The 22250-nt window shown below is 37.3% G+C and overlaps 1 protein-coding gene across 2 annotated transcripts in view; it reads left to right on the plus strand.

The window, feature by feature from the left end:
• The first annotated feature begins 15964 nt into the window (after positions 1-15964).
• Positions 15965-22250, plus strand: part of LOC124985227 (BEN domain-containing protein 5) — a 1510890-nt gene continuing 1504604 nt past the window's right edge. For both annotated transcript variants that reach the window (XM_047553797.1, XM_047553787.1), the window contains exon 1: positions 15965-16116. In XM_047553797.1, the coding sequence (XP_047409753.1) occupies positions 16083-16116 (34 nt within the window). In that variant the 5' untranslated portion in view covers positions 15965-16082. The remainder of the gene's footprint in view (positions 16117-22250) is intronic.

A 22250-nucleotide genomic window follows, 5' to 3' on the forward strand; every position in this document is an offset into this window, starting at 1 on the left:
ATTAGGGTATAATGTATGTTCTAGGCTCATCTCCACTAGAGTTCCTAGATACTATGGGGATGATGAGGGCTGACCCTTCTTGGACTACTTTGTCCTACTAATTTTACCCAAGAAAAGAACTACATAAAGTTTACAAAGTTCTTTATGGAATTATCTCTTAGCAAGGAGTGAGGAAAACAGTGTTGGAGAGACAAAGATTGGAATTCAAGCAGTCTCTTTTTTGGAAAAAGGGAAGCTTTTCAGACTTGGACCTTCAAAAAGAAGGTGGAAACTTCTATCCTTGGGACCTCTTTCCTTTCTTGATTTACCTGGCCTTTCCTATTTAGCCTCTGGTGAGGACCATTTGGTCTCTTTTGGGAGCCATATCCCTCATCTCTAAAGGAGAACAATCTTATACCCTGATCTTTTGTATATATCTGGTTAGGGAAGGTTTTCCCTTTGCTCCTACTTCTCTCAACCATTGTCTACACATAAGAAAAGGGTATCACTGTTGATTTGCTCATGAGATGTAATAAACATTTGCTAAGGGTTGGGGATTGGCATTCTTATGTTTTTGGAGACAATTAAGAATGATCAAGAATAGCCTTTCCCTAATGCATTCTGTATTAGTCAAAGTTTTCTAGAGGAACAGAATCAACAGGATATATATATACATATATGTATATATAATCCACGTTTATGGTCATAATCGATAGCGTATATATTATAAGTCTATATTCATATATAATTATAAAAAGGTGGTTTATTAGATTAGTTTCTATGACCAGAAGCTGAATAACCCCACAGAGGTGCTCTGCAGTCTGGAAAGATGGAGGAACCAGTAGTTGTTTCATCTAAGAAGGTGGAGCTTTAGAAGAAGAACCCATGACACATTCTCAGTCCAAAACTGAAGGCCTGGAAACTCCCTGGAGAGCTGCTGATCATAGTTCACTTTGGAAGAGTGAAAGAGCAAGAATCCAATGTCCTCAAGCAATCAAAGCACCCACTCAAGAAGAATCAAGCTTGCATCTGCTTTGGCTTCCTCACTCTTCCACCTTTTTATTCTATCTAGGTTCCCAAACTATTGAACTGTGCTGTTCACATGTAGGGTGGGTGGGCTCTCCTCAGTTTGCTGTTTCACATACCAATCATTCATAAAAACACCCTCATTGATATATCCAGAAACCTTTTAACCTTAGACATCTTTTAATCCAATTAAGTTGACAATTCAGATTAACTATCACACCAACTATTAACATGCATTTATCCTTGCTTTCAGAATAGTAGCTCCTGGCATAACTATTCAAAGAAGTCATCACTGTTCTCCTAAAGCTGGCTTGTATTTCAAATCTACCAAATTAATTTTTGTTTTTTTTCATAGGACGACCATTTTTTAAAATTTTAATTTATTTTTATTGTAAACAAATGGGATGCATGTCGTTTCTGTTTGTACATGGAGTAACAGCATACCATTTGCATAATCATACATTTACATAGGGTAATGATGTTTGATTCATTCTGTTATTTTTTCCTTACCCCCCAACCCCCACCCCTCTTTTCCCTCTATACAGTCCCTCCTTCCTCCACTCTTGCCCCCCTCGCACCCCTTATTATGTGTCATCATCCGCTTATCAGTGAGATCATTCGCCCTTTGGATTTTTGAGATTGGCTTATTTCACTTAGCATGAAATTCTCCAATTTCATCCATTTGCCTGCAAATGCCATAATTTTATTATTCTTTATAGCTGAGTAATATTCCACTGTATGTATATATATATATATATATATATATATATATATATATATATACACCACAGTTGCTTTATCCATTCATCAATTAAAGGACATCTAGGTTGGTTCCACAGTCTGGCTATTGTGAATTGAGCAGCTATGAATATTGATGTGGCTCTATCTCTGTAGTATGCTGATTTTAAGCCCTTTGGGTATAGGCCAAGGAGTGGGATAGCTGGGTCAAATGGTGGTTCCATTCAAAGCTTTCTGAGGAATCTCCATACTGCTTTCCAGAGTGGCTGCACTAATGTGCAACCCTACCAGCAATGTATGAGTGTACCTTTTTCCCCACATCCTCGCCAACACCTATTGTTGCTGTGTTCTTGATATTCACCATTCTAATTGGGGTGAGATGGAATCTTAGGGTAGTTTTGATTTGCATTTCTCTTATTACTAAAGATGGTGAACATATTTTCATAGGTTTGTTGATTGCTTGTAGATCTTCTGTGAAGCGTCTATTCATATCCTTAGCCCATTTGTTGATTGGGTTATTTGTATTCTTCGTGTAGAGGTTTTTGAGTTCTTTATAGATTCTAGAAATTAGTGCTCTATCTGAAGTATGAGTGACAAAGATATTCTCCCACTCTGTAGGCTTTCTCTTTGCATTGCTGATAGTTTCCATTGCTGAGAGAAAGCTATTTAGTTTGAACCTACCCAGGTTGTTGATTCTTGCTTTTATTTCTTGTGCTATGTGAATCCTGTTAAGGAAGTCTGATCCTAAGCCAACAAGTTGAAGATTTGGACCTACTTTTTCTTCTATAAGATAAGGGTCTCTGGTATGATTCTGAGGTCCTTGATCCATTTTGAGTTGAGTTTTGTGCAGGGTGAGAGATAGGGATTTAATTTCATTCTGTTGCATGTGGATTTCCAGTTTTCCCAGCACAATTTGTTGAAGAGGCTGTCTTTTCTCCATTGCATATTTTTGGCCCCTTTGTCTAGTATGAGAAAATTGTATTTATTTGGGTTTGTGTCCATGTCCTCTATTCTGTACCATTGACCTTCCTGTCTATTTTGGTACCAATACCATGCCATTTTTGTTACTATTGCTTTGTAGTATAGTTGAAGTTCTGGTATTGCGATACCCCCTGTTTCATTCTTCCTGCTAAGGATTGCTTTAGCTATTCTGGGTTTCTTATTTTTCCAGATAAATTTTATGATTGCTTGCTCTATTTCTGTAAGGTATGTCATTGGGATTTTAATTGGAATTGAATTGAATCTGTATAGTACTTTTGGTAGTATGGCCATTTTGACAATATTAATTCTGCCTATCCAAGAACATGGGAGATCTTTCCATCTTCTAAGGTCTTCCTCAATTTTTTCTTCAATGTTTTGAAGTTTTCATTGTAGTGATCTTTTACCTCTTTGGTTAGATTGATTCCCAAGTATTTTATTTTTTTTTGAGGCTATTGCAAATAGAGTTGTTTTCCTCATTTCCCTTTGAGCTGTTTTGTCGCTTGCATATAAAAATGTTTTTGATTTATGCGTGTTGATTTTATAACCTGCTATTTTGCTGAATTCATTGATGAGTTCTAGAAGTTTTCCGGAGGAGTTTTTTGGATCCTCTAAATATAGAATTATGTCATCAGCAAATAGTGACAGCTGAAGTTCCTCTTTTCCTATTCGTATCCCTTTAATTTCTTTAGTCTGCCTAATTGTTCTCGCTAGAGTTTCGAGGACAATGTTGAATAGAAGTGGTGAAAGAGGAAATCCTTGTCTTGTTCCTATTTTTAAAGAGAATGCTTTCAGTTTTTCTCCATTAAGAATGATGATGGCCATGGGCTTAGCATAAATAGCCTTTACAATGTTCAGGTATGTTCCTACTATCCCTATTTTTCCTAGTGTTTTGAGCATGAAGGGGTATTGTGTTTTGTCAAATGCTTTTTCTGCATCAATTGAAATAACCATATGATTCTTATCCTTAATTCTACTGACATGATGGATTATGTTTATTGATTTACAGATGTTAAACCATCCTTGCATTCCAGGGATGAACCCCAATTGATCGTGGTGCACTATTTTCTTAATATGTTTTTGGATACAGTTTGCCAATATTTTGTTAAGGATCTTTGCATCTATATTCATCAAGGATATTTGTCTAAAATTTTCTTTCCTTGATGTGTCTTTGCCTGATTTGTGTATGAGGGTGATATTAGCTTCATAGAATGAGTTCAGTAGGGTACCCTCCTTTTCTATTTCCTGGAATACTTTGAGAAGTATTGGAATGAGTTCTTCTTTGAAGGTCTTGTAGAACTTGGTTGAGAATCTGTCTGGTCCTGGGATTTTCTTGGATGGTAGGTTTTTAATGGTGTCTTCTATTTCATTGCTTGATATTGATCTGTTTAAATTGTGTATGTCCTCCTGGTTCAGTTTGGGAGGAGTATGTCTCTAGAAATTTGTCAATGTCTTCAGTAGTTTCTATTTTGTTGGTATACAGATTTTCAAAGTAGCTTCTCATTATGTTCTGCATCTCAGTGGTGTCTGTCGTGATATTTCCTTTTTCATCACGAATTTTAGTAATTTGAGTTTTCTCTCTCTTTCTCTTTGTTAGTGTTGCTAAGGGTTTGTCTATTTTGTTTCCTTTCTCAAAGAACCAACTTTTTGTTTTGTCAATTTTTTGAATTGTTTCTTTTGTTTCAATTTCATTGATTTCAGCTCTGATTTTAATTCTTTCCTGTCTTGTACTACTTTTGCTGCTATTCTGTTCCTCTTTTTCTAGGGCTTTGTGCTGTAATGTTAGGTCATTTAGTTGTTAACCTTTCATTCTTTTCTGAAATGCACTCCAAGCAATGAATTTTCCTCTTAGTACCACTTTCATAGTGTCCCAGAGATTTTGATATGTTGTATCGTCATTCTCATTGACCTCTAAGAATTTTTTTTATCTCCTCCCTGATGTTTTCTGTTATTCATGTTTCATTCAATAGCATATTATTTAGTCTCTATGTGTTGGAATAATTTCTGTTTTTTATTTTGTCGTTGATTTCTATTCTCAGTTCATTATGATCTGATAGAACACAAGGCAGTATCTCTATTTTTTTGCATTTCCTAAGGGCTGCTTTGTGACATAACATGGTCTATTTTCGAGAAGTTCCATGTGCTGCTGAGAAGGAAGTGAATCTGCTTGTTGATGGATGGAATATTCTATATATGTCTATTAAGTCTAGGTTATTGATTGTGTTATTGAGTTCTGTGGTTTCTTTGGTTGGTTTTTGTTTGGGAAATCTATCTAGTGGTGACAGCGGTGCGTTAAAGTCACCCAGAATTATTGTGTTGTGGTCTCTGTGATTCCTGAAACTGAGAAGTTTGATGTAAAGGGATTCACCATTGTTTGGGGCATAAATATTTACTATTGTTATGTCTTCCTGATTTATGGTTCCCTTAAGCAGTATGAAATGTCCTTCTTTATCCCTTCTGACTAACTTTGGCTTGAAGTCCACTTTATCTGATATAAGGATGGAAACCCCCGCTTTTTTACTGAGTCCATGTGCGTGGTAGGTTTTTTCCCATCCTTTCACCTTTAGTCTGTGGATGTCTTTTTCTCTGAGATGAGTGTCTTGCAGGCAGCATATTGTTGAGTCTTTCTTTTTAAACCATTCTGTCAGTCTATGTCTTTTAATTGATGAGTTTAGGCCATTAACTTTCGGGGTTATTATTGCGATATGATTTGTATTCCCAGTCATTTTGCTTATTTTTGGTTTTTAAGTTGGCTTGGTTTCTCCTTTGAGTGGTTTTTCTCTAAAGTAATTCCTCCCTTTGCTGACCTATATTGTTGTTTTTCATTTCCGCCGCATGGAATATTTTGTTGAGAACATTCTGTAGTGCAGGCTTTCTATTTTTAAATTCTTTTAACTTTTGTTTATCATGGAAGGATTTTATTTCATCTTCAATTCTGAAGGTTAGTTTTGCTGGGTATAGGATTCTTGGTTGGCAACCATGTTCTTTCAGAGCTTGAAATATGTTGTTCCAGGCCCTTCTAGCTTTTAGATTCTGGGTTGAGTAGTCGGCTGCTGTCCGTATTGGTCTCCACCTATATGTAATCTGATGCTTTTCTTTCATGGCCTTCAAAATTCTATCTTTATTTTGAATGTTTGGTATTTTCATTACAATGTGCCTTGGTGTGGATCTGTGGTGATTTTGTGCATTTGGTGTTCTGTAAGCCTCTTGTATTTGATTTTCCATTTCATTCTTCAGGTTCGGGAAATTTTCTGATATTATTTCATTGAATAGGTTGTTCATTCCTTTGGTTTGTTTCTCTGTGCCTTCCTCAATTCCAGTGATTCTTAAATTTGGTCTTTTCATGATGTCCCATATTTCTTGGAGATTCTGTTCCTGATTTCTTACCATCTTCTCTGTTTGGGCAACTTTATTTTCAAGATTAAATATTTTGTCTTCATTGTCTGAGGTTCTGTCTTCCAAGTGGTCTAGTCTTTTGGCATGCTTTCCATTGAGTATTATATTTGGTTTATTGTTTCCTTCATTTCAAGGATTTCCTTTTTTTTTTTTTTTTTTTTTTTGAGAATCTCTATCTCTTTGTTGAAATCATCTTTTCCTTCCTGCAGTTGCTCTTTCAGCTTATTGGTATTATCATTCATTGCCTGCATTTGCTTTCTTATCTTATCCTTTGTCTTGCGAATCATCTTAACCATGTATAATCTGAAGACCTTTTCTGACATTTTTCCTAACATACTGACATTGAATTTTATTAATATAGAATCTAGATTTGTTTGGATCATTTTCTTCCCTTGTTTTTTCATGTTGTTCATGAATCTTCCCCTCTAGCAGTGCAGATCTGGGGTATTGCGGATTCCCCCCTATAGGCTTATAGTGACCGTATAGGTTTCCAAAACCCTTTCTTTAAGGGGAGATCAATATTAGCAGTGCCCAATTCAGACACTATGCAATCCTAGACCAAATAGCCCCTATGAGGACAATAACAAAATTGTCATAATAAACAGAATGAGTTCAAATATTATCTTCAGTATGACAAACAGATTTGCAATAAGGTCTGCAGTTTCTAATGGAGGACAAAGAGGATGCAGAGGGATGTAGAATGTGGCTGTTAATGGGATAAGAAAATAATATACAGAAGTTCTAGATAATAGAAAGGGTGAGAGTGTAATCAAAAGAAATTGGATGTTAGCATGCAAAAAAGGGAGAAAGAGACTCTGAGGGAACAGGTAAACAAAAGGAAAAGAGAGCAAGAAAATTAAAGAAATAAAAACTTAAATTTTTTCAATAAGGAGAAAAACGAAAATCTACAGTATAACAGTCATATAGTAATGAAACCTCCCAGAGTTCAGTAGTCTGATGCATGCGAGGTACCTGACAATGACCTTCAAGCCTCCAGCAGGTGTCTCAGGATGGGATTTGCCCCACCTAAAAATCGGAGCTACAGCTTCCAGGATTATCCAAGATGGCCGCTCTGGCTTCGAAATGTGTTGACAAATGGGGAGCTGCAGCTCAGAGTGTGGATGTGGTCAGCTGGAGGTCCTGGAGGCCGGGTGTGGTTAGTCAGGCAGGGGTAGTGGAGGTCGGGTGTATTTGGTGTGGTTGTGGGATCCTGGAGGTTGGGTTCAATCAGTCGGTCTGGGGACCCGGTGACAGGGCACAGTCAGTTGGTCTGGGGGTCCTGGCGGCAGGGAGCAGGCAGTTGATGTGAGGGCCCCAGAGGCTAGGAGTGATTGGTCGGCCTGAGGGATCCTGGAGATGGGGCTCATTCAGTTCGGCCAGGGGTCCTCCGGGGCCTTGCTGTTGTCTCAAAATGGCGGCAGCCATGTGTAATCAAACCTGCAGTTACTGTAATAGTGAACTACCAGGCAACAGCAGGCAGCTGGTGTTCCACTGGTGGTCGGTGATCAGTGTGCTGATTGTTGTTGGACGATCGGGAGGTGAACCTCGTGCATTGGGTGATGGATAGGTGTAAGGCAGGCGATGGACAGGTGAGAGGCAGGCAAATGGCAGATGATAGATGCCTGACAGTGAGCAATCTGCTCTCAAAAAAGGCATTGATATGCTGGCAGACTGTAGGTGATCACAGCAGACAAATGAGGTAAACAGCAGGGGATCGATAAGCAGCAAAAACTGCCTCACCAAGAAACAGATATCCTCTGCTTGAAACCGGAGTTACGGAGCAACAAGGAACGCAGCCTCCCTCTAGTCCACCATCTTGGATCTCCTCTCCCAAGTTTCTTTTCAATGACTCTTCCTCCATGCTACCCAGAAAAAGTAGTATCAATGCCTATTAAATTCTTTTTGATGGTATGACGACTTATCATGACTGAGATTGGAAATAGTAAGTGGACTGATTTTTTTCCTATTTAAATTGCTATCATGTCTCTTCCTCTTGACAGTGAGTCTCTCAAGCTAATATCAAGTGGAACTCATTCAGACACTACCCAAATACACCATCATTGATACAATACTCTCCCTATCAACATAAGCTGCCCTATGTTACCACCACAGACTGAGAGCTTAACATGGGAAAGGGTGGAAGGTAATGGAATATACCAATGATGATAAGCATGATCTTTGGAATCAAGCCAGGTTTCAGACCTTAACTTTATCACTTACTGTATTACATCTGACACCTTGTTTAAACTCTTTGTTTCCTCTTACAATCTCAATTTCCTGTCGTTCAAATGGGGATAAAGTTAGACTGTTGTTGTGAGAATGAAATAAGAGAATGTATGTAAAGTGCTTGGCATGTAACGAACGAACATTTACTAAATAGTGGAAATCATTACAATGTTACATGCTGTCATAAGACTGGCATGCTAACATGAAAAAATAATTGTTAAAATAGTGGTATGTTCTTGAACTCAAAGAACATATTTCTTGAAAAATATCTGATTGTAAAATAAAACACATGCAGAAAATCACATGCAATAACGTATAGCCTTAAGTATTTTCACAGGGAAATCATCCTTATAAGCACCAACCAGATCAACAGAACTTTAAAAAAATTTTTTTGTTGTTGTTGTAGATGGACAGAATGCCTTTATTTTATTTGCTTATTTTTATGTGGTGCTAAGGACTGAACCAGTGCCTCACACGTTAGGTAAGAGCTCTTCCACTGAGCTACAGCCCTAGCCCCTCAAAAGAACTTTTCTAGTGGCCCTAAAACTTCTTTGTATCCCCTGTCCTAATCACAGCTCCTTCTCTACCTCATAGAATAATCACATTGATGTGTTTCTTTATGGTTTTATCACCCAAATATATATCTCTAAACACTATAATTTAGACTTGTCAATTTTCATTTTATCTGTTTTTACTATTGGACTGAGAGATACAAGAAAATAAATTATAAGTCAAGTGATAGGCACAATTAAAACATACACTCAATGCAAGTAGCACTACAATGCAAGAGCATGGGAGACCAGAGATAGCTAGCCTAGGGAAGAGACAATTACTATTTCCGTTGGTTATTCTTAAGTGTTAAACAAATCTGAGAAATCAACATAATAATGATAGTAATAATAATAATAATAGATATAATGTGGGAGTTCATTGAATTTTCCATACATTTGTCTACATGAGCAAAGCAAGTGGAAAAAAAGATCATGAGATACCATTTATAATAACAGTAAAATTTATGATATATCTAAGGATTACATTTTAGAAAAACATTGTCAAGTAATACATCTTTAGCAATGTAACTTTTGAGATGAGATACAAGTGAAGTAAGTCAGTCAGGCAGAGGAAAAAACATTCTGGGCAGAGGAAACTACAAGAACAAACGACTTTGCACTCTTTCTTCCTTCTAACAGCAGATTATTTTCCTTTCTTTTGAGTCCATCCATGTTTTAAGTGTTTAAGGATTTTATCCAGCATTTCTATGTGTTCATATAATAAAAGAGATCATTTTCATCAACTTATTCATGTTCACCCATGTTCATCTTTTTTTATTTTTAATGTTTGATATACGGTTCCTAAATCTCTCCATGTGGAGTATCTTAATTATAACAAAATACAGTACCATAAACTGAGATGGCTTGAAAACAATAGAAATTTATTTTTCATAATGCTGAAAGCTTTCAATCTGAGATCAGGTTGCCAGTATGATTAGTTTCTGGTGAGGGCCCTCTTCCAGGTTGCCAACTATTGGTTTCTAGTTGCAACCTCACATGATACAAAGAGAGCTAGCTAGTTCGTTGAACTTTTCTGATAAGGGCGCTCTTCTCATGTATTCTCCTTAGTTCAATATTGCTCTAAAGTGTATTTTCCTCTGTCTGTTTAGTCTTGTGCTATATAATATTGTAGCAACTACTTACAGGTATTTACTGAGCACTTAAAATATGGCTAATTCAGATTGAAATGTGCTATGTATGTAAAATACACACTAGATTTCAAAGACTTAGTATGAAAAATAATATAAAATATCTCATAATTGTATACTAATTACATTTTGATACTATTTTGAATAAACTGAGTTAAATAAAATACAATATTAAAACTAATTTTACTTTTTAAATTTAGCTATAAGAAAATTTAAAATTACATGTTGGCTTGCATTGTGGTTCATATTGTATTTCTTCTGGAGAGCACTGGTTGAGACTATTTACGTTTACTATAATTACTGTGTTGATATAAATGAATTTAAATCAATCACTTTGCTACCTATATTTGTTAAATATTTCTGAAGCGCATAATAAAAGACTTAAAAAATGGGAAGATACATGCTTATGGTGACTCAATATCATAAAGATATAATTTCTCTCTAAGTTATATACAAATTAACTATAACTGTAATAAAAATGCCATGAGGATAATTACTTTTTTTTTCAACTAGACAAACTGATTTTAAAATTTTTATGGAAAGAATAAATAGGAATAAGAATGTAAATGTTCTATATGCTCTGATAAAGGGTCTATGGTCATAGGAGGAAATGAGAACAGGGCTTGGAAAAAAGTTTATTTTACTCACAGGTCCCAGTGAGGAGATCACTGAATGCTTTTCAAAACCACAGGGGAAGCATCAGGTTTTGGTTAGGCAGCAGAAGACAGAACAACGGGAAAACCTAGGTCAAAGCCTTTATTGAAGTTTCTGTGGGAAAGGCAAGGCAAGGCAGAGTGAACAGTTTAGAATTATTTAGTCTATTTTCTGCTGCTGCAACAGATAGATCAACAGGTTGGCTGAATTATAAACAATACTAATTAATTTGGCCCAACTATTTGGAACCTGAGAAGTACAAGAGCAAGGGGCTGCAGAAGTTGAGTGCCTTCCTGCTGTATCATAACATGATGGAAGTGAAAGAGAATAGGCATGAGACAGAAAAAAGAAACTGGGTCCAAATCATCCTTTTCAACAGGAACTCACTCTTGTGATAACTAACCCACTACAGTGATAAAGGCATTAATCTATTCCTAATTACCTCTTTAAAGTCCCTATTTCTTAAAACTGTTATAATGGCAACTGAATTTTATTCAAATCATAGCAGCTGGCTATTTTGAATAATTCTGATGGACTTTAGCTGTAGGAGTTGTTTCCAGTTATTTGGTTGTGGTCCTGAGATGATTTAGGCCAGAGAAGAAATTGGTTTGGTGTATAAGAATTAGATATAGATGTGGTTGGGGTTGGTTTGCACTTGATAGATGTGCTGCTCCCAGTGGTGGAAACCCTTGTAATCTCTAGCCTTATGTGGTGCAGGCTTTCCCAAGCTAGCATGCTTTTTAAACATATAATAAAATACAGATAATTAAAAAAATATGATTAATACAAAAGTGAGATTGTCTGGGTTAGATATTACAAAGTGTCTAATACTTTAATCAACATGGGTGGATACTAGTGCATGAATTCATGGATATTTTAATAGAATGGAATAGAAAGCACACGAGTCAACACAAATATTAACTGTATTATTAAAGTGACACCTCAAATCAATGAGTAGGAAAATGTGTTGTTTATTCAATAACTGTTGTTTGGGCAAAAGGATAATTATAAGGAAGAAAATAAAAAGTTGGATCCCTTCAATTCATACCAATATAAATTCCAAATGGATCAAGTATATAAATGTAAAATATGAAAGCCTACTAGAGTTAGAAGAAATACTAAAATAATTATTTTACAGTCTTAGCCATGTCCCTTTGCCTCACCTCAGACCCAGAGCTATGGAGTGGCTGGCTGTGAAATGAGATCTCTGAAATGGTGAGCCAAAATAAACTTTTCCTCCTCTAATCATTATTGTCAGGTCTTTCGGTCCCAGTGATGAAAAAGGTGACTAAAACAGACTGATCACATTTCTAGATGGTCAAACCAGTGTGAGCAAAATAGAAACATAAATAACAAGTTGGATTAAAAAGTATTTTCCCTCCTCTTCTTCCCATCTTACTTTTCATCCAGCTGACCCGACCTCATCCTTCATACTCAGTTCAAGGGTATTTCCTCCAGAAAGGAGGAAGAAAAGATCATTCCTCTTTGGTGTTCCTACTCTGTACTGAGCATGCCTGTGTCAATGTTCTTACCACAATGCTTGGAAATTAACTGTAAACAAGTTTGTGCATGTTAATTTTTCCTTCCCAATTGTTTGTCAACTTCAAAGGCATGACATATTTGATGTGAAAATTACATGGGATAACAGGTGAATTTCATAGCACCATTTCAGTCTTTCCGGTTCTGCTACTTTGGGTAACTCAAACTCAGTCTCATTTTCATTTTCTCTTCAAGAAAATGATATTAATACCAATTTTATAATGTTTGAGAAATAAGAGAATTTGTACACATAAAAATGTGATTATAACTTGAATATTTTTCTCCTTCATTTTGTATGTAACTTAACTCAGTGGTCAGGCACGTGGAAGTTGTCATTTTAGTAAATGTTTACAGTGGGAGTGGTGAATCCTACAGGGAATGTTTGTTTAAAGTCAGGCACCTTGACTCCCTAGTGGATAGGTGCTATGGATGCAGATACCACTGGAGATCTCTGGGGAAGGCAGACATCTTAGGGATACTCTTAACGGTATCACGGAGAAACTAATTCCTAGGAGCCCACATAGGGGTCATTCTAACCCACTCCTCATGCTCTGCTATTTCACATAACAAAAGGGAAGTCTCTGAGGACTCCAGCAGGATGGAGTCTATGTCTTTCTTCACTGCTTTCTAAGAAGCAACTGATATACAAAAAAATGAAATGAGACTGTGGAACCAACCTAGATGTCCTTCAATTGATGAATGGATAAAGAAACTGTGGTATATATATATACAATGGACTATTATTCAGCTATAAAGAATAATAAAATTATGGCATTTGCAGGCAAATGGATGAAATTGGAGAATTTCATGCTAAGTGAGATAAGCCAATCTCAAAAATCCAAAGGGCGAATGATCTCACTGATAAGCGGATGATGACACAAAATGGGGGGTGGGAGGGCGGCAAGAATGGAGGAAGGAGGGACTGTATAGAGGCAAAAGAGGGGTGGGAGGGGTGGGGGAGAGGAAAAAATAACAGAATGAATCAAACATCATTACCCTATGTAAATGTATGATTACAAATGGTATGCTGTTACTCCATGTACAAACAGAAACAACATGTATCCCATTTGTTTACAATAAAAATAAATAAAAAAAAGTAATGAAATGAAATCAAATAAAAATAAATTTGGTCCTGTCAGTGAAAGAATTTTTCAGGCATTCCTTCTCCTCTGCCCAGCTGGCATTTCTTTATCAGCCTTGTCCAAGAGAACTTTCTACAGTGATGAAAATGTTCTATGCAGATGCCGTCCAACATGGTACCCATTAGTCACATGTAATCACATAAGCACTTCAAATGTGGCTAGTCTGTCTAAATAATTGAGTTACAAATTATATTAAAATTAAAATTGAGTGGTAAAGTTCTCTACTTATTATATTCACCTTTTACCCTCAGTATCTATATAGAGCCTGACTCAGAAGGTATATCAGGAGATAGTTGTTTAATTGATTATTCCAAATATGCTAGGTTTTTAGATTTACTGGAATTAAACTTGCCAAATGCAATTTCATCCATCACCCCATTTGTGACTTGGAGCAATTTGGTGGAAGGTGGAGCCTTTGTCTCAGTTTCTTGGAAAAGAAAACTGAAGCTCAATGAGTTTAAGTAATATGCCTAGGATTATAAAGCTGTAATAAAGTCAGAGTCTTACTGGAACCCAGATCTTTCTTTTTTCTTCCATCTCCCTATGAATGAAGTTCTTTTGTTCTCCTCAGGTCTCAGTGAGCCTTCCCACTCTGAAATTCCCACAACTCTGATAGTTTTTACCTGTCATGATTATGAAAAACATGTGTATATTAATCTTTTCGGTTCTATGGACAAGTTGTGAATTTTAAACTGCTCAAATGTGAAAGATATTTCTGATGGATATTTTCATGTAACTTTCTGGAGAATATTCTTATGGTACCCATAACTTATTCCTGATTTTAGTGAAGGTGAATTTACAGTTCCGTGCATCTTACCTCAAAGGCTTTCTGGTCCATCTTTGCTTTTTTTCCTCCAGGCTTTCTCTCAAACTCAGTAAGTCTGCTCAGCCCTGGGAAACATATATCCAGGAAAGATCAGAGAGGTTAAGTTAGGGGTTGGAGAATAATCCTCAACCAATGGAGATGGAAATTAGAAGATAAATGCCCCAGCCTCCTTGTTCTTCAGTGAAACAATGCCTAAGGCACATTCTACACAGTTCTTTTTTTTTTTTCAGGTGCATTTGTGAGATTCAATATGCCATATTCTGGAACACGTATATAATTTGTTCAATCTTTCTCAAGTACTTTCCCTTGCTTCCTCCCTCCACTTAATTCACTTCTCTACTATACTGATTTCCCTTCTATTATTATTTTTGCTATTTTCTACATAGTTCTTTAAAGCGTCTTCAGTGAGATTAAGCACAGCTATCTACAGAAGCAATTGACTAAATAACACCTTTTTCTTGGCTTTTTTTTTTTTTTTTAAATCTCCTCTCCTTTTTTCACTGTCTCCACTTGTTTCCCCTCAAATTCTGAAGTCCTTTCCTCAGGCTCTTTTTGGAGAACCCAGGTGAAGATGTTACCAAGTCATACATTGACCTGTTTAGAGACAACAGTTTTCCCTGTAGAATTTGTGTTCCACCATCCTTGATTTCTTGCAGTTTTCTGTTGATCACCTGAACTTCCTTTCCTTTTGCCTGGCTGATATTTAGTTATTCTTCAAGACTCAGTTTGTGTATCCATTTTCCTGTGAAGTCTTCACTGATTACCTCTCACCCCTACCATCAGTTTAAGAGTTCTGTCTCCAAGATTTAGCACTTCGAACCCAGTCAACCTTTATCAAAATCATTATCTCTTTTTTTTCCTCTGTGACTGCCTTGAGAAGGGGCCTACCTACAAAAGTACTTTTTAGAAAATTAAGTGCTCAATAAAACCTAAAGGAATGTGCAGGAATGAATTTAGGAATCATTTTTCATTCAGAAAATATTTACTGAGTACTTACTGTATGTCATGCATCACGCTGCACTGTGGAATATACACACATAAGGAGAGAAACCCCAGGCATCAGGGAACTCAGTCGAGGGAGAAAGAAGGAAATAATGCATAAAGCATTGTAAATGTTGGGATGAGAAAACCTAGGGAGAACTGTGGGTAGGAAGAGAGCCGGCTAGGAAAGGGTAACTTTCCAGTTTAGTCTTAGAAGATAGAGACCCAGAAAGAGCATCCCAAGCATAATGAGAAATATAACAGAAGAGAAGTCTTTTCTAGAATAGGGGCTAGTGCGGTCGTAGAGAGGGAAGGAGTCACAACCATTGGACCTCAGCGTGTTTGGGTTGGGTGAGCACACCACCTTTGGTTTTTAAAGTATTCAAATGGAATACAAAAGTCACCTAGGACGTCGAAGAAGGTCAGGCACGCTAGGGGGAGAAGCACTGGGAAACCAAGACACCTGTCCTAAGAGCTCAGAGTTAAGCTCTAACGGTTGAAACATCGGCCCAGACAGGCTCTGTGGACAGCACCAGGGCCTCGGGCCGCCGCAAGAAAGCGCCATCCCAGTCCAGCCGGCCCACGTTCCCGAGGAGCGGCGGAGCATGCTCAGTTGCCAGTACGCGGCGGCTCCTCTGCGCGGGAGCCGGCAAGGCATCCCAGCCCCGCAGGCACAGGCCGGCATGGGGCGGGGCCTCGGACCGACGCTCCTGCCAGCCCGCCCCTCCCGCCCCGCCCCCCGCCACGCGCCAGCCACCCGCAAGCCGGCCGCCCGTTGCCCTGGCAACCGTCGTGCGGCGTCTTCCTGAGGGAGCTCCTGTCAGCCCGAGGATCCCATCGCCAGCTCCCCGCTGCCCCGCGGATTTCGCGTGGGCTCGGAGTCTGAGGGACAACAAAAATGGCGGAGCGGAGCCAGACGGCGCCTGAGGCAGGTCTGTGGGGGCGGTCGATGAAGGGAAAGCTGAGGCGGCACTGCTGTCCTGGGCCTGAGGGGACAGGGGACCTGGCATGGCCCTGTTCCTGAGAAGGGGCCCGTATGTGTTTGCGCGATGGGGCTATGACCTCAGGGTCAAGAGTCAAGGCAGGCGTGTACCCCTTGGGTGGCGGGCAGGGACCTCGAAGTCCTGCTGGCAGAGGGGAGTGTGGGAGAGTGTGCACACTTCTGAGTGAGCATGGACCTGGGAAGGGCTGGAACCCCGGGGAAGACACAGGACTCTAATCGTGAGGGGCACCTGTGGTGGGGGCCAGGGATAGGCCGCGTCAGGGAGAGGGCGTACACAGCCCGTGGGAGCCCGGGAGGGATCCCTACCGGGCATGCTTTGGAGTGGGGAGGAGGCTCAGATTCTGAGGAGGCAGGTGTTTGTGGAAGGTGTGTTACTTCAGTATCAGACAGTGCCACGGAAGGGGAGGGTTACTAGGGTCCTCAGGATTCCCCCTGGCCGCAGAGAAGGTATACAGATCTTTGTATGGGTTCTTAAAAAGACAAGAAGCTTGAGGGGACTTCCAGAGACCCAGTTCCCTTAGGAACCTACTAAAAGGAGGCTGGAGCCTGAGTGAGTGCATATGAGATCTTGAAGGTCATTCAGAACCCATACGGGTGCCTGTTCACTACAGTGAGTGCAAGATAGCATTTAAAGGGCAGGGAGACTGACAGGGAGGGAGACCCAGGATCCTATTCCTGGGGACTCTTGTGGTATGACTGGGCTTACTTAGATAGTGACCTCGGAAGTCTTAAAGGATCATGGAAGAAAGCAAGTGTTTTTATAGCTCTTGTGTATGTGGGAGGGAGTTTGTCCCTAAAAGGGCCTGAGGACTGAAGAACTGGAACTTTAATACAAGGGATAATATCAGTATGTATAGAAAATCAGCAACTTTGGGATTTATATGGTGGTGGGTTGTTAAAGTTTTGTACACATGTAACCTTGTATTTGCATCCTAATTAGGTTAGATTATGGTTACAAGAATGAGCCACTTGAATTATTCCAGTTGTATGTGTGTGTGTGTGTGTGTGTGTGTGTGTGTTTTCTACTGGTAAGGCTGTACAGGAAATGGAACTGGAAGCTACAGTAAACCATCAAGAATGGTTCAAGGGACCATTCTTTCTCAAGGCCCCTTCATGGTTTCTCTCTTTTTTCAATGGCAATTGTTTCTTCCACTGAGTAGTTTCTTTACTCATTGTATAGTTTTAGCTCCCTGATAACTTGAAGATGCTCATTTCTTTATTCATTCATCTACTCAATGTTTATTAAATGCTTTTTGCTAGATAACAAATTAGGCACTGGAAACTCCCTGCTCCTGACTTTCTTTTCTTGGTCTTCTTTTCCTTTTCTCCCATAGCACATATTGCCTTGGAACCTACTGTTTAATGTACTCATTGGTATTTATAATCGCTTCTGTCCTCCTAGAATGTAAACTCCACAAAAGCTTTATTTTATCACTTGTCTAGAACTTTAGCTAATGTACGGTACTTATAATGTCTTCTCAATGCATTTTTGTTAAATGAATAACTGAATGGCTTGATATTGCCTGGAGGTAATATTTTAGCTTAAATATGGATAAATGAAGGGAAGGGCAAAGAGTGCTCTAAGTAGAGGGACACCCATGTACAAAACCTTAATACAGGTGGAAACATGATGTTTCTGTGTAAGGGAACTGGAAGGAGATAAGTGTGGGTGCATATGGGGCAATGTGGGGAGAGAAGAGGCAAGCTGAAGTACTTTGTAGGATATGTTGTTAATTTGGGTTACAAAATATCCTAAGAATAATGGGAAGCTATTGAAGGTTTTCAATGGTGAATATGACATGATTATAATCATTAAAGAAATTCTGGCTATAGTGAAGAGAATAAAAGATACAAGAATTAATATATGAAGATCTATCAGAAGATAATAGTGGCGATAAAGAAAGGAATTGAGAAATATTTATGAGATACAATTATTAGGACTTAGTGGGATATGAGGATGAGGGAAGAGGAGGTTTCAAAGACTACTTTTCTTTTTCTATTTTGTACAACTGGATACTCAGATATCATTACTGAGATAGGGAGCATTGGAGGGGGTCTTGGCAAAGTTTGAAAGGGAAGACCATGAATTTGGTTTTAGATTTAGGAAGTTTTAGGACTCTTTAAGGCATCCAAATAAATGGAGACATTGGCAAAGCAGTTGAATTTACAAGAAAAGCTGGACCGTCATGGAGAGAATTGTTTTGAAATAGAGATCATGGGTGTGGATGAAATTGCCCCAAGAAAGACCAGGCTCAGGATGAAGTATTTTCTCTCTCTTTAAAGAGAGAGAAATTATAACTAGAGTACAATCAAAAGAATATTTCAAGATAAATGGAATACTCTTTAGACTGAATACTGCCAAGTGATATAAAATGAAGAATGAAAAACTAGATATAGCAACAGGGAGGTCATTGGTAACTTGAATGAGAGAAAATTGATGAGGGTAAAAGCCAGATCATCTACCTTTTGAGTCACTATTATCTCTATCTTTGTTTCTTAATTCAGATTTCTTAGAGAGAAAATTTTATTGACACATGTTATCTTTTACCACTAGATGAAAGCTCAGTGTTAGGAATGATTTTGGATTAGGTGTTCAGCTATTGTTGGCTAAAGTCACATGGTACAAAATATGGCCATCTGAGGATTTCTCACCATAACAGTTGAAATTTATGGAGTATTTATTTTGTGCCAGGAAGTATATAGTAGTTGCTATGTGTGTTTTAATCACTTAAGCCTTATAACCCTCTTTGAGGTATTCTCTGTATTTTATATGTGGAGAAGTTTTGGCACAGAGAGTTGAGTAAATTGCTCAATACCTGCAAGGAATTAGTATAAAATTGTACTTTTCCAGAGTACTTTAGCATTATTCAGATTAATCATTTGACTTTCTTTTTATCTTACAAAAATTCTACATACTGAAAAAGTCATAGTCATGATGAAAATTCCTGCCCTACAAGGAAATATTCTAAACTTAGCTTAATGTTCTAGCAAGGTGAAGTGCAAAGAACTGGGGCTCAAATCTTTGAGCACTGTTTCTGTCTTATTAGATATGGATCTTGGGTTCAACTTTTCTGATTCTCAGTTTTCTGATCTGTAAGTTGAGGATGATATTTGTAGGATAGTTCTGAATATTACTTAAGTACCTAATAAATGTTATATTCTTAATTCACTTGAAGCTCAAATATAAAAACTTTCAAATGTATTGTATATATTTAAACATAAAATCAAGTTTTAAACATTTGATGATGTATGTAAGACTTTTTTTCTTCATTGTTGTAATTGTTTTGATATCATAAGAAAAGTATGCACCAAGTTTTGGAGAAAGTAGAATTGTTACCTAAACTATGTATTATGGAATCTGTCTCTGTGTGGGGTGGATTTTGAAGAATATTGTGGAGGAGTGAAAGGACACCTATGATAGTTTTTTCAGCCATATAGATAACTCTGTAAGTAGATCAGAGTTGCGAAAGGAAGTTTCTTCTTTAAAGTCTTGTGCTTTAAAATGGGCACATGAATGTCAGATATTTTCTTTTTCTCCAGATATTTAATAATAAGTAATAAGAAGAAAGAAAATCTTATAGTTAACTAAATGTATGAGTATTTGTCTCAAGCTATATTGTACCTGCATCAGTTTCTTAGCATCTTCTCCCTCCTTTCCAGCTATCATTAAAAACAAACGAAAAACCAAAACCTGGTTTGAATTACCTGGTAAAATAATTTGTTTTCATGTATTGCCAAGTTTGTACTTCCATGAATTCCCATATAGTCTAGAAATTATAGAAAGAAGCAGTTGTTAAAATGGACCACACCTTAGTCACTTTATGAAATGTTTTTAAAAAAATCTATATGAATCTCAAATTATCTGTAGATAAAGTTGAAACTTTAAAAAGCCTTAGAAATGAGAATACTGTTTGATATCTTGTGTTAATTGTTGGGCAAAAAAGTTAAGCCTTTTTGGTTTTAGTTTCCTAATTTATATAAACGGGACAGTAACAGCTACTTTACAGACATGAGTTAGGTATAAGGTATGGAAAATACACATTGCCTCACACCTCCAAAGAAATGGTAGTTAAATTGGTATGTGAACTTGTAAGTGTGTGTTTATTGTTTTCCCTAAAGACTTAGTATTAAAATCTCCCTTATTTTTTTTTATTTTTGGGTACAGGGGTTGAACTCAGTGGCCCTCAACCACTGAAATCACATTCCCAGCCCTTTTTCGTTTTATTTAGAGAGAGGGTCTCACTGAGTTGCTTAGGGCCTCTCTATGTTTCTGAGACTAGCTTTGAATTCACAGTCCTTCTCCCTCAATCTCCCAAGCTACTGGGATTATAGTGTGTACCACCGTGCCTGGCATGACTTAGTAGTAAAATCTCCTTTAAAAGAAAAGGAAATTCAGGTTTACAATGCCTTATTTGGCTGCTTTGGATATTGATATATTTCAGAATTCAGATTTAAAAAAAATTATTGAAAGGCAGTACAGCTTTATGTACTGTTGATTACATAATACCCCCAAGAGAGTATGGAAAAGTGCCTTGTAATCAAACACATTAATATCACATTCACACTAAGTGAATATAAATCACAAACAGCTTTATATCAATTTGAGTGAGGTTTTGCAATTAGTTTTAGTGCCTAAGTTAGGTATTTGAGGATTTTTTGAATTGTGGAAAAGGGGATGTGTACTCACATAATTTTGTCCTTTTTTATAAAAAAATGGTTTTAAAAGTTCAAATTTTTTTGTCAACTTTATATCTTCTGTAATTTAAGTGAGCATAGTTTTATTAAAGATGCCTAAAGTATTGGGACAGAAAATACTTTTTTTATTGGTCAGGAAGTTTATGTGCTTATTTCTTTAAGTCCTTCTGATATTGTCTACATTTCTGAGATTTATGAATGTGATATTTGGCTTTAACTTCAGCATCTTAAGTTAGTGTCACTTCAGTGAGAGATACTAGAGAACTATATACATACATTAAAAGATCAGAAGAATGTCAATATTTTGCATCCATATTAACACAACCACAGTTTTATCTTTGAGTCATTTAAGAACAGCACACTCTTATGTGAGTTTCAGACTATTTTTATTGTTCAATTTCAGCAATGAAGTAGGTGTTAAATTTAATATCGATTTAAGGAAAAATTTCATTTTTAGATGAATTTGATGTTTCTGATTATAAAAAATTAATGCAAGTGTGAAGGTTTGTAGTAATTCATTGATAGTATTTATCATATGGGAATATGCTAATCTTTGCTTTTAATATTCCCTATTTATTTAATGGAATACATAAAAGAAATTGCCTTCAAACTGTAAAGGAAGATGTTTTTATTTGCCATATAATACTTACGAACTATTGATTTTGAATCTTGGAGTCTCTAAACTGGATTTCAAAATAATGTACTTGCATGTCAACTGGAGAAAAACAAAACAAGGAAATGCAAAAGGATTCCTAAAATTTTACATAGGATCGAAAACTTTTACTTAAGACAATAAATTCCTAAATATTTCAACAATGTTATGGGGGAAGGGAACAGAACAAAATAACCTGCCAGTAATTACTCTTTCCTTACTTTTATTTCAAAAGTAATACATCAATCTTTGTGTAGTGGTTCTCTGAAAGAAGCCACTGTGTTGTGACTATGATATTAATTTTTTAAAATTACTTGTTCATTCAGAAATATATTGAATACTTTCTATATTCTAAGCATGGTGTTAAATTTTGGAAATTTGGAGATGTATTAGAGTCCCTGTTTGCAAGGAGGAGGATAGTTAGAAAATTACCATTGAGGCATGGAGTTATATGCAGAACTCTGAAACTGCAGAATGTTTCCCTGATAACCTGGGGGTGATAGAAATGGTAGTTTAGAAAGGCTTCTTAGAGGAAGGGACAGATGAATTCAATCTTGAATGTTGAGAAGGAGTTAGCCTAATGAAGGTATTAGGCAGAGGTATTAGGAGTGAAGATAAGAAATGAAGATCAGAGAAAGCAACGTGCAGAGGAAAGTTGTGAAGTGAGAGAATAAAGTTTAGTTAGAACACTGATGAAGTTACTCACTTTTTAACAG

Source organism: Sciurus carolinensis, chromosome 1, assembly GCF_902686445.1.
Source record: "Sciurus carolinensis chromosome 1, mSciCar1.2, whole genome shotgun sequence".
Lineage (NCBI taxonomy): Eukaryota > Metazoa > Chordata > Mammalia > Rodentia > Sciuridae > Sciurus > Sciurus carolinensis.